Consider the following 14028-nt stretch of genomic DNA (forward strand, 5'->3'; position numbering starts at 1 on the left):
AGGACAATAAGTACAAAGGCAAAGACAATTTATAGATATTGCTGCCAGTTGATGCCTCCTTATGTCCTTTTTATGCATTTAGAAGGTCACCAGTGATCTAAAATCCTAAATCCAATGCCAATGCTCTCTTCTTAGACTTTAATTATTTTCACAATCTGAGAAGCATAGTGCTTTTCAAGCAACATGCTTCTTAAAGTCCCTGCTATGTTTCCTTGATGCCTCTCCCATGCGCCTGACTACATTAGAGGAGCTGACTCCTGATTACTACTATTGGGTAGTCACTAAGCTTTAGTTTTTGGTTCTTCATTCCTTGCTTTCTTCACCTTCTCTCCTTAGAAACCACCTTTCTTCCTGAGGGTCAACTCCTGATACTTTTAATGTCTCTTTCTTGGTTTTATATTACTAGCTCTGTAATCATTCCTGAGCTCCAATCCCATTTCCCCAACTATCTTCCACCATGGATGTACCATGATTACTTCAAATTCAAACACTGAAATTAGTCTTAGTCTTGCCTACCCAAAATGGCTTGTGCTGCTATAGTCTCCTTATTTTTCACACATTAGTAAAACGCCAGTCATCTAATGCTGTCAATGAGCAGCCTGTCTCCATTCCTACTCTTCTATGAGAAAATTTCAAAATCTTATCTCCCTTCTTTTCCAAGATAAAAACTTTCTAGGAAGAATATTAAGCAAACAAACGTACCATGTTAGACACCATACACCATTATCAACGAGAGAAATTTAGAAACAGGTAAAAAATAACATCGTATACATTTTTAAATTTCATTTTTGAAAATCACAAACTTGAGGATTTTTTTTTTCAGAAATAAATACTGTTAAAGTGACCTTTTCATGTATAGCAAAAGGGCATTTCTTTTATCTACCTCTGGCTCTTAAGATTCAGAAAGAAAAAAGTCCTATTTACTAAAAATCCATTATTGGTTCAGATAGATGTGCTTTAACTGAAGCACTGTTTACAACCTGGAACTCTCTCTGTGGATGCTTTTGATCCAGAAACTATAATCAAAAGCCTCTGCACTGAGCATAAGGCAATGTACTTCTAGAACACAGGAAAATTGTGGCCATCTGAATTCCTGGCAATTTCAGCTACAGAAAAGAGTTTTTTTTAAGAAAGCTGCTTACTGAATTTCCCTCTTAAAAAGGTTCTCTTTTTCTTTCCTCTGTTGTATGGAAAGGAAAAATCAGCAGGTAAGGTCAGAATAAGTAATTTATTCATTTTTCAACTCTGTTTTCTTTTACTTGCTCAGAGCTCTATTATACGTTTTCTGTGGAATTAATTTTCTACCTGGTGTCTATACTTTTATTTTTTTAAATCCTACAGGCAGGAATTGAACCAAGTTATGTTGAATTATGTAAAAAGCACTTTTTAGGAATGGTATTCTTGCCTTTCTCCCATAGCTAATGCTGTTCCCTCTGCTACTTCACATGCTAATATTTCCCAGATTCAGAAAAATTGGAACTCTCGTGCTGGTTGGACTATAAGTTACCATGTATTAGCCTTGTGATCCAAAGTGACAGAAACAGAATTAAAACTCAAACTAATTTAAGGGGTGGGGGAAGCAGGTGGGGAAGATTTTGGTCTTACATAATTGGATAAGATGGGCACTACACAGGACTGGACCAAGGGTTCAAGTGAGATTGTCATGACATCTTCTTATTCCCAATCAAAAATGAACTTTACTTTTCTCTCTTTGTTCTTTCCTAAAACACTCAGACATCACTCTATGTTCAGAGATGGTGGTGCTTTCTTTCAAAAATGTAACTGTTCCCTGCCAGCTACAGCAGAGAAATCCCAGAGAAGGGTTCTGATTGACCCAGGGGTCCATCCCTGAGTCAATCACTGTGGCCAGGGAACCTAAAATGAGCAGTATAGCCTAGAGGTTAATAGAATGTACTCTGATGGAATTTTGTAGATTTATGTTATCTCCTTTTAATGTACTCTCTGATACTTGCCAGGCTCATATCCCATTTTCATGGGAAGTCCCACTGCCATTTCCCCAGTTCAGTGTAGGGTCCTGGAGTCAAAGCGTTGACCAGTGAGAGGCAGCCCAGGTTCTGGCTGTTCACTGCTCTTTTCATCCATCCCTATATAACAGCTATTTCCACTTCCTTAGGTAGAAGAGGAAAAAAATAAGGATATACTCTCAGTCCACTTCTCTCTAAATTTGGGATTATTTGTGAGAATTCTAATGATTTGATTGTAACTTTCAAGGATTGCTTCTGGTAAATACAAGTAGAGCCACACTAAGCTTCAGCAAAATCTTCCACTTGTACATTGGTTGTAATTTTTTCTGGTTTATCTCTGTTCCTTTCCTAACGTAGCTATTACTAAAAAAATTTTGCTGGTAAAAAATAATAGTAATAATTTATATTGGGACTTCCCTGGTGGTGCAGTGGTTAGGAATCTGCTTGCCAATGCAGGGGACATGGGTTCGAGCCCTGATCCAGGAAGATCCCACATGCCCTGGAGCAACTAAGACTATGCGCCACAACTGCTGAGCCTGCGCTCTAGAGCCTGTGAGCCACACTACTGAGCCCACATGCCACAACTACTGAAGCCCATGCTCCTAGAGCCCATGCTCTGCAACAGGAGAAGCCACCGCAATGAGAAGCCCATGCTCTGCAACGAAGAGTAGCCCCCGCTCTCCGCAACTAGAGAAAGCCCATGTGCAGCAATGAAGATCCAACGCAGCCAAAAATAAATAAATAAATTAATAATAATACATATATATACTTTTATTTATATATAGTTATTTATATATAATTTATATATATATAAGTTATATATGTATAATTTATAGAGAAAGTGTTACTTAATTAGATATTGGTGGACAGTGTGTGACTCAACTTCACTCCCCCATCTTCATGCAGAATTAGCCTCAGCTTGTATTGCACAATTAAAGGAGCCACTCAAGTGACTCTCACCTAGACATAGATTGCTTCAAGTGTACTTGCTATGTTGTCCTAGGCAGAAAAGAGGCTCGCAGTTTCTTTTATTGGAAAATTTTGTGTCCTGCCTCATCAGTTATTCTATAATACATGCATGAGTGAGTGCAAGCATTGCTCTGATAAGCTTTTTTTATAATCTAATTGGGTAAAAAACCTTTTTCCCCCGTGCACACATCTTCTGTTTTCTTTGCTTTCAGAATATATGTCTTTTGTAATTATTCCTTCCCATGTTTGAGAAACATTCCCCAAATTTCTGTTCATTCATTTACCTCCCTATCTTGTCTTACTGTTTCAGCTAGGAGGAAGTGGAAGGCTCTGATCATTTACCAAATCATAGTCCCCCTTCTTTTTTTTTTTTTTAAGACAATTTTTTTAGAGAAGTTTTAGGTTCGCAACAAAATTAAGAGGCAGAAGCAGAGATTTCCCAAATACCCCTGCCCTCACACATGCATAGCCTCCTCATTATCAACATCCCTAACCAGAGCGGTACATTTGTTACAACTGATGAACCTACACTGACACAGCATAATCACCAAAATTCATGGTTTGGACAAATGTAGAATGACATGTACCCATTTTGACAGTACAGAGTATTTTCAACATGCTCTTAAAAAGACACCGTGTTCTATCTAGTCATCCCTTACCGCCAACCCCTGGCAATGACTGATCTCTTTACTGTCTCCATAGTTTTGCTTCTTTCAGAACATCGTATAGTTGGAAATCATACAGTATGTAGTCTTTTCAGGTTGACTTCTTTCACTTAATAATATGCATTTAAGGTTCCTCCATGACTCATCATGGTTTAACAGCTCATTTCTTTTCAGCACTGAATGATATTCCATAGTCTTGATGTACCACAGTTTATTTACCTGTTAACCTACTGAAAGACAGAGTGTTTACTTCTAAGTTTTGGCAAGTGTAAACAAAGCTGTTATAAACATCAGTGTAAAGGTTTTTGTATGGAAATAGTTTTTAACTACTTTGGGTAAATTCTGAGGGGCATGATTGCTGGATTGTATGGTAAGAGTACATTTAGTTTTGTAAGAAACTGCCAAACTATCTTCCAATGTGACCATACAATTTTGTGTTCTCAGCAGCAACGCATGAGAGTTCCTGTTGCTCCACATCCTCTACAGCATTTGGTGTTGCCAGTGTTCCAGATTTTGGCCATTCTAATACATATGTAGTAGTATCTCATTGTTGTTTTATTCTGCATTCCCTCATGACATATGATGCGGAGCATTTTTCATATGCTTATTTGACATCTATATATCTTCTTTGGTGAGGTGTCTTTTAAGGTCTTTGGCCCATTTTTCAATCAGGCTGTTTGTTTTCTTATTGTTGAGTTTTAAGAGTTCTTTGTGTATTTGTGATAACAATCGATTATTAGAAGTATCTTTTGCAAATATTTTTTTCCCAGTCTGTGATTTGTCTTCTCATTCTTCTGACATTGTCTTTCACAGACCAGAAGTTTTTTTATTTTACTGAAATTCAGCTTATCCATCGTTTCTTTCATGGATCATGCCGTTGGTATTGTATCTAAGAAGTCGTCATCAATCCAAAGGTCATCTAGGTTTCTCCTATGTTATCTGCTAGGAGTTTTATAGTTTTGTGTTTCAATTTTGGGTCTGTGATCCACTTTGAGTTAGATTTTGTGAAGGGTGTAAGGTCTGTGTCTAGACTAATTTTTTTGCACATAGTTGTCCAGTTTTTCCGGAATCATCTTTTTTTTTTTTTTTTTTTGCTATACGCGGGCCTCTCACTGTTGTGGCCTCTCCCGTTGCGGAGCACAGGCTCCGGACGCGCAGGCTCAGCGGCCATGGCTCACGGACACAGGCGCTCCGCAGCATGTGGGATTTTCCCGGATCGGGGCACGAACCCCGCATCGGCAGGCGGACTCTCAACCACTGCGCCACCAGGGAAGCCCTCCAGCACCATCTTTGCTCCATTGTATTGCCTTTGCTTCTTTGTCAAAGATCAGTTGACTATAGATCACAGTCTATTTCTGCATTCTCTGTTCTTTTCCAGTGATCTATTTGTCTATTCTTTCCCCAAAATCACACTGTCTTGATTACTGCAGCTGTACAGTAAGTCTTGAAATCAGATAGCATCAGTCCTTCAGATTTGTTTTTCTCCTTCAGTATTGTTTTGGCTATTCTGGGTATTTTGCCTCCCATAAAAATTTAGAGTCAATTTGTCAATATCCACAGAATAACTTGCTGGGATTTTGATTAGAATAATCCCTCCACTTCATTACTGTCCCAAAGCCCAATGCTCTCAAGTTGCTCCCAGCTAACCAAAACTGCCTGCTGCTGTCCTCCACATGGCCTCTCCTTTGCCTTTCAAAATTACATCTCTTGACTTCTGCTTCCCCCTTAATGAAAACTCCAGTAGGTGTTAGAAGACCCACAATCTGATGCATGTGACTTATTGGTAGTTCCAAAACATTCCAAGAAGTACTTGCCTTTAACCAAGTGAATACCTATAATTGTCTGTGTATCAGGGAGTTTTCTGGTTGGAGATGTTTATTTTACCATTTAATAAAAGCTGCCCTTTATAGTCTGGGTGTGGGTCAAGGTAAGGAGGTGAGCTTTCCTTCCATCTTGTGGAAGGAGGAGAAAACTGTTTTGGGAAGATGGTTCTTTTTACCAGCTGATCACTGAAGACTCAACTTAAAGAAGTCCTGTCTCTTCTCATCTTGCCAGCTAGGGAATAAATAGTAGGCCCTGACTGAATCCACTTTGGGATTCAAGGGGCTTTGGAGAACACTTAAAGGGCCTTTGCAGCCCAAGAGATCTGAGTTCAAATCTTTGGGTGGCAACATGACCTTGGCCAAGTTATTTAATTTCTTTGAGTTTAGGTTTCTTCATTTGTAAAACAGAGATATTACCCTTAGAGTGTTGTTGAGATTTAAATGAGATAAATAAAATACCTATTACAGTGCAGATCGGGTGTTTAATAAACACTAGCTTTTATAAATAATTGCCCTTTAATAGTTTATGGGTGGAAAACCCTCCAGTTGAGCAAGTGAGGGTGAGCCAAGAGTATTTAATGGCCAATAGTATTTAATCTTCAAATATTAGAGGTATTGGAATTAATTTTTCTATAGTAACAGTATTATAAATAATGGCTAGGGTCCTATACCATTGCTCAAATATCTATTTAACCTATAATATTGCTGATGGAGTTTTCTATAGTAAGGTTGCTGTTGGCAATACAGGCAGGTTTCTGGGGCATTCAATATCTTAGATGCTCAGAGATCCTCATTATTTTTGTGAGATAATGAGTTCAGAATGCTTACATGAAATTCCAGCAACATAGTCCTCCTGATTCAGCCTTTGTTATAGGATTAGGAACTCTTTTCTTCTGACCTCCCTCATCTGTTGGGTGTTGGCTATGGGGATGGAAGCCCCTCTTGGTGGGTCCCTTGGCACAGGCCCTAGGAGGAAAGGGATTTATATTAATGAGTTTAGGATGGCAGGGAGGAGGGTAATGACAGGGATGTCAGTAAATAAGCTAGTGAGAAAGAGGCATGATTACTTCTCCATCTGAGCTGACTTCCTATATGCTCCTACCCCCACCAAAAAAAAAAAAAATCTCAGAGTTTAGCCTGTTTGCTTTTCCTTACACTGTAACCACCCCTCAAGTCTGATAAAAGTCCCCTTTCCCTTTAAGACCAGCACTGAAGAGAGCATATCTCTTTGTCCTGCCAGTCCCCAAAACCACAGTACTTTGGTTTTCTAAGAGATTTTGCTGCTAGCAATAAGGCAAAATAAGGCAAAATTTTATTAAAAAAAAAATTATTAAAAAAAAGACTTCCTTTTTCAGACCCATCCTTCCTCTTTTATTTCTTAGAAATAAAGCTGAAGAATAAAACTAAAGAAACTACAGGGAAAAAAAGAATGAAAGAAACTAAAGGGAAAAACCACAAAGGCACATAGCCTTTGAGCATTCAAAGGACAGAATAACAAAATTCAATTACAGATCAGGGAATAGTTAGATTCAAGAATTCCCCTGGACTTTCTGTGTTAGGAGGTGGACTTGTGGCCTTTGGGCAGAGGGGACAGGGGAGGGAGGATGAAAGGTATAATTTACCTCCATCTCTTCCATTTCCTTATCTTACTAATTTTGCTACAAGGTCAGAGTTATGCTCAAGTTGCATAAGAAGTCAGGACTGGATTTAGGGTTGAGTAGAACCTTGTTAAGTGGGAGGTGAGTGACATTACAGGGTGATCTATGAAGAGCAGCAGTTTGAAAGTAAAGGGATTGTCTATGGCCACTTCTCCAAGGTAGTTCTTCAGGGACTCTTTTTATATATATGTAAGTCAGGTCCTGTCTATATTCAGGGTTCAACTATTAGTGAGGATCTACTCTGTGCTATGATAAATATTGGGGAATCAGGGATACAATAGATGTATTTAAAGATGCTTGTGTAATCATCAACATGAAATGTTTTACTAATTAAGCTGAGTGGTCATGCAGTACAACAACCAGTCTGCACAGCAAAAGCTATTTCATAGATCATAGAGCAGTAGAGGATTCTTCCTATAAATTAGGGGTCGGCAAACTTCTTCTCTAATGGGCCAAACAGTAAATATTTTGCTTTGCAGGATATACAGTCTCTGTTGAAACTACTCAGCTCTGCAGTTGTAGTGTGAAAGTAGCCATAGACAATATCTAAATGTCTATGCATTGCTGTGTTCCAATAAATTTTACTAATGGACATGGGAATTTCATATAATTTTCATATATCATGAGATATTTTTCTTCTATTGATTTTTTCCAACCATTTAAAAATGTAAAAAACATTCTCAGCTCAAGGACTATATAAAACCAGACAGCAGGCCGTAGTTGTAGTGGAATAAATAGATATAGTAAAAGGATTTAGTTGTTTCATTGAAAGAGTCCATCTGCTAAACATCAAAGATAGGTTGTTGAATGGGCATTTTTTTCTGAATAAGAGTAAAAGGAATGTCCTCACTTTTCATTAGTTGTTGTACTGTAGTCCCATAGTTTTGGATACAGAATGGGATGGCCTCAGAACATTTGTGGTGTCTCAAACATCACTGGAAAATTTGATTTGGACTGAGGTTTGACACTATATGAAAACTTTAGAAAGAATATGTCAAAAGGTTAGATTTAATTTAATAATAATAATGAGTAGCTAACATCTATTGAATTCTGACTATGTGCTAAACACTGTGCTCATTTAATCTTCATGATAATTGTATGAAGAAAGTCTATTACTATCCCCACTTTACAGATAAGGAAAGTAAAGCACGAAGAGATTAAGCAACTTGTCTAAATGACTGATTAGGCCAGGAGTCAAACTCTTGTTTATTTCAAGGATGAAGGAATTTAATAAAAACTAACAGATGTTTGTATGGAAATATGTTAATATAAATGTTTCAGACATTACATGAAATTTCTAAAAATCTTATATGTTCTGGCATAAGTCATAATTCTAGTTGTTACTTTAAAATATATATCTCAGAAATAACTAAATTTCCTTGCCAATTGCATTATTATGTACTTTCATCAAATCTTTAACCGTGGTCATTTTTAAGTCTTTTGTCATTTACAGACAGTTCTGGGTGTACTCTGATGCTTTTGCAAAAATATTCCCATAAAAGGGTTTCATCTTCAAGGAATTCATGGAAAAGACTCTGACAAGTACAGGTTTCTGGTAATTGACTATACTGCTGAACTGAATGAATAAGCATTTTCAGAACTCTAATGGAAAACTGATGAATTCATAAAAGTGCTAACAAAAGATCAAGATAAAAAAAATTAATTACATGGGACTGAGTGAACTGATAAGGATGATTATAAGTTTTGTGACTTTCTGTTTGAATAATTAAAAAAAAAACCTAACAGATGTTTATCAGGAATAAAAATGCCAAGTAAAATGTGTTGATAATCAGGTTAAACTTGTTAATTTTACAGATGACGAAAACAAAGTTTACAAGACATTTTCCATGGTCACACAGCAAATGACAGATCAGGAGTAGATCTCAGATTTTCTAACTACTAGGTCCCTTAGTTTCTTTTATTCTGCTAAACAGTATGCCCTTCAAAACCAAAAGATAGGCAGAATAGAATGAGTAAACATGTTAAACTTTGGGCTATACACAGAATTTATGTGGAATATAGAAAAACCTTGATTTAAGATCTAAAATATAAAATTAACTTAAAGTCATTTAAAATAAAATCTGAATAATTAAAACACAAACTAAACTGTATGTTAGACCTCAATAAAATAGGTTTTTTTTTTTAAGACAAGTTATGTTTTAAATCCCTTATTTTTATGAGGAGACTGGGATAAATAATGGAATTCATTTACATCTTTCAAATTAAGAAAAGGGAGATGGCTCTTAAATTTATTTTTTTAAAAGTTTTTATTATAGTTGATTTACAATGTTGCATTAGTTTCTGCTGTACAGCAAGGTATATCTGTTATACATATATCCACTAATTTTGAGATTCTTTTCTTAAACTTATTTTTTAAGTAACTTTTTTTATTGCTAAACGAAGTATATGTATACTGCAAAAAACTTAGGGAAAGCAAAAGGAAATAAAATTACCAGTACTCCTCCTACCCAAGTAATAGTGTGAACTTTTTGGGGGGTTGTTTGTTTTGCTTTCTGTTTTTTGTTTTTTTACCACAAGAAAAGGATATAAAATCAAAATCAGTTCACCAATTTTTAAAAAAAAAACTACTTTTTTTTTTTTTTTTTTTGGTGGGGAGTTCCTATTTACATTCACTCATTTAACATTTTCTGAACACCTAGGTTGGAAAGCGCACTGCACTAGACACTTGGGATACAGGATCGTTTGTCCCTAAGAGGGTACCTGGGAGGAGACATAAAGAGATGTTTATCAATAATAATACAAAACTTGTGTTAAAATACAATTAGAGTTGAATCTCACAGTTGAGACTGTGACACTAAACATTCTGGAATTCTTAGGTTTTTCCAAAACAGCTTAACGCAGGGCTGTTGCAGTACTGTTATCAGCACTACTTCAAAACGAATGTTAAGTTAAACATTGGCGAAAACCCTTCATTTTAGTACTTGTCAAATGTTTAAACCTTTCAAAATTTTCCTTTTTAGCGAACTGGAAACGCGCGTCCTGCCGAGGTAACCATTGCGCGGGCACAGAGACACTGCAGGGTTCACATTCACTTGGGAGTATTCGCGGGACGCCTAGGGGAGCGGTGCTTGTTGGGACTTGTAGTCTCTACCGAGGCCGAAGACACCGCAACTGCATTTATAATGCACTTCTCCCTTTTAAGCTTTCTGGCCCAACAGTCAGATTAAGCCCCAACCTAAAGCATAATTTGACAACCCTTACCTCTTCCAAGGCTCTTTATGTTTTTACTAGGTTCCTTACGTTCAACATTCAAACGCACATCGTCCGTCACAAGCCTCAAAGAGATTGGTCTGTCCTCAGCAGTGGGCGGAGCCTTAGGTGGACTGGATCTCTGGATTGGCCAACATCTCACTCGAAGAGGCGTTTTCCACTTGCCGTTCTGCACACTGTGGTAAAAAAGTAAATCGTTTACCGCAGTGTTCCTTTTCGCCGCGAGAATCTCGCGATATTTCCGCCAAAGGGACCTAGCGACGCGTAGAGAGCCGCCGAGGCCAGTGGGGGTGGCCGGCACCGGAGCAGGGAAAAGCCAGGTTAGGGGGCAGAGGACTAGCGGGTGCTACTTGCGCCATTCGGGTTCGGTCCGGGCCAGCCACCCAGAACACAGAGGAAGTGTTGTGGACGGCGTGTCCCTCCTGGCCGGTGGGTCGGCCCGGGGTCGCAGCCGCTGGGTCAACCCCGAGTTTCACCTGGGCCCGCGCGGGTTGTGACAGGTGCGCGGAAGAGCGCGGCGCTCCGCCCGCTCGCCGGTCCGCCCCCTCCGGGCCTCGCCTGCGCGGGCTCGGGATGAGCTGCGGGCCGCAGCTGAGCGGCTCCCGCTCCTGGCGCCTGTCGCTGCCGCCGTCTCCTCCCAAGAGCAGACGCCGCCCGTGAGGGAAAGCGGGAGGGAAGCGGCCGCTGACCCCGGGCATGAGCCGGACGCGACATACGTTGCTGGATTAAGGCGCCGACATGAACCTGCACCAGGTGCTGACCGGGGCTGTGAACCCTGGCGACCACTGCTTCTCCGTGGGCAGCGTCGGCGACCAGCGCTTCACGGTGAGTGAGGGAGGCTCCCGCGTCGCCTGTGGCGAGTCCGCGCCCCTGAGTCAGCCGGGCTCGGCCCAGAGTGACGGGCAGAGGCCGAGAAAGCCTCGTCGCCCTCGCGGGGCGTCTCCTACGGAGGTCCCAGCTCCTTAGGGCCGGCGTACCTGGCCTTTGAGAACGAAGGAGGCAGTAACGCTTCGGTCATTGAGTTATTTAATGTACAGAGGCTAAACTCGGAAGTTAGAATGTTTTGTAGGATTTTTAAAGTTTTTAATCTGACGTCCTTGGGCTGGGGAGGTTTACTAAAATCGTTTGTCCGAGAATCGTTGGTGTGTAATGTGTATGTGGGCTTTTTATTGCCCCACTCCATAGGCTCTAATTGTCAAGTTGAGGAATAGTTGGGATTGGTTTCATTTCTTCCTCTAAGTTTAGGTCAAGTGTCTTTGTAGTTGAAAAGAATGGGTGTCTTAAAAACAGGTAGCTGTCAACAACTAGCGCTGAGTGAAAACAGTGCTTTTCACTTATTTTTCTTTAAATTCACTGGGAATAACTTTGGAAAGAAAAAACTATTTTTCGTAAATGGTTCACTCCTGCCATCCTTTGAATTCCATATGTAACAGTTTAGTAGTCCTGGGAGGCTTATATTTATTTTAGATTGTTCACATTAATTACTAAAAGTTGCATTACTGTTTCTCAGTAAAATTCCTCTTTGATGTGTAGTGGTAATTCCAGGTTAAAGTTTAAATGAAAGTGTCTTGTTTTTCATTTGTTTTCCCCAGATAGTGAAAGGAAGAGGGCCCCAAACTTTTGCTGTTTATCAGTATATTGACATTTTCTGCCTTAACTATAGCGGTTTTTTTTTAAAGAATTAAGTATAGTTTTTATAATAATTTCAAGCTATAAGTCAGTATTGCACATGATAGCCTATATCTGAATATATGTATAGTGCTCATGATTTTTGCTACAACTTGAATAGCTATCTCTTAGTTGTGATTAAAACTTAATTTTGCATAAAAAAGTGAAACAAAATAAACATCTTAGTAGATGCCCTAGGTTTTCTTCTCAAACGATTTTGACTTTTTTTGGTCATCTTTATCAGTCGGAATAAATAATAGGAAAAAAAAGTAGTCATTATTTAACATGGTGTAGGCATTTAATACCTGAATTGTGCTTTTAGATCTGTGCCAACCAAGTACTTTGCTTTTGAATAGAGTCTGTACCTCCCCTGTAGAGTGACTCACACACACCTTAACTTGCACTTGACACTAGCAGTTTTAGAGATTCTAATTCTAAATGTTGACCTCGCTTCAGTGCTCAAGAGGAGGGTGAACTCTGAGAGTCTCAGTGGGCAACCATAGTCTCCCTGCAGTTGAACATTGCTCACTGCTCTTGCTATTTAGAAAATAAAGATCATCCTAAGAAGATTTTGCTAGTGGTAGATTATAGGATGGTAACATTACATTCTCTGTCATCTCCTAAAATTATATGAGTGCTTCCTCCAATGTAAATTCTAACAACTTTTTCTGAGAAGGCATTCAGAATCTATGTAAGCAGTGATATGAACTTCAAAGCATATACAATATGATGGCCTATTTATACACCTAGATGATCCTTCTAAGTGTATATAAAATCTTGGTGAATGCTTCTGTTATGTTAAAGGAGAAATGAGTTAATGTACCAAAGATAAGACTATCCTACGCCATCATGTAGCTTGTTGCACAGTTCTACTGAATTTTAAAGTCTGTTTCCATAGACCAGGCTTTAATCATCTCCCACCAAGCCTACTGCAGATTTCTTCCAGATCTCAGGAATCAGTCCAGTAAATAAGGTAAAAATAAACATTTTGTTGTTATTTAGTATAAAGAGATCCCAGGTCTCTATAATTTTGGTGATAGTTTATTAACAATCATCTTTTTTCCTTTGCAGCTAATCCATCCCTGACTCTCTAACATTAAATTGATATTCCGTTATAAACCAAGTTTCTTGCCCTCAGTCTACTGGACACTATATACATCTTAAATTTATCTCTCTTGAAATTACTGTCTTTGCTAAAATGTAGAATCTGTTGTTTACTCCTTGAATTTTGTTTTTAACCTCTTTTGATTTTGGCTTCTTTTTCTTTTCACAGAAAGAGAGCAAACATTAATGGTAGATGGTATGTGCAGACTAAAAAACTCTCTCCAAATTCCAGTTTTACTTGAGCTAGGGACATGAAATCTTCTTGCAGGCCCACTTGAAGAATTACTTTGTTTGTCCTGTTACATTATGCCTTCTCTAAAGACAGACTTTACATTCGTAATTCATTTCTTTGCATGTTTGCAGATAACTTATTTGTTCTTGTTTTGAAAGATTACAAGAGATGAGATCTCATTTTTTGAATACAGTCTGACAGGTTTTAAATTGAAATGAAATTGAGTGCCATTTCTCATGGATTCTTGATTTTAAAATATGAAATTACTAACATAGTTAGTATATGTAAGTATTAGATACTTTTTTACTACTTAAACTGGCATCAAACAATTTTGACTTTTCTCTTAATAAGAAAGCTTCTAGTAGGCAATGACCTTTTCTCTTATACTTTCAAAGCACTTTATTTGCGCTTTCGTTATATTAATGACCTGTCTTGCCTTGTGTATGTCTTCCACAGTTTCATTGTGAGTGCCTGGAACAGTGATTGAAGTACTGATGTCACCTAATAGTAGAGTCATTACCTGAATTTGATTTCCAACCTAGTCCTTATAGTTAGTTATGTATCCCTGGGCAAGTTCTTTTACATTCTTTGAATTTCTTTTTTTTCTTATCTGTAAAGTGGGGCTAAAGAAGAACTTATTCATAGGGTTGTTACATGAAAAAGTGCTAAGTTCATTGCTTAGTACCTGTAAAA

General features: G+C 38.4%; 1 protein-coding gene across 1 annotated transcript in view; it reads left to right on the forward strand.

Moving 5' to 3' along the window:
- Positions 1–11069: 11069 nt before the first annotated feature.
- Positions 11070–14028, forward strand: part of DMXL1 (Dmx like 1) — a gene marked incomplete at its 5' end in the record, with an annotated part of 132187 nt that continues 129228 nt past the window's right edge. The window contains one exon of the mRNA XM_082650313.1: positions 11070–11282. Coding sequence (XP_082506439.1) covers positions 11070–11282 — 213 coding nt within the window. The remainder of the gene's footprint in view (positions 11283–14028) is intronic.

Source organism: Grampus griseus (genome assembly GCF_964374135.1).
Source record: "Grampus griseus genome assembly, chromosome: 3".
Classification (NCBI taxonomy): Eukaryota; Metazoa; Chordata; class Mammalia; order Artiodactyla; family Delphinidae; genus Grampus; species Grampus griseus.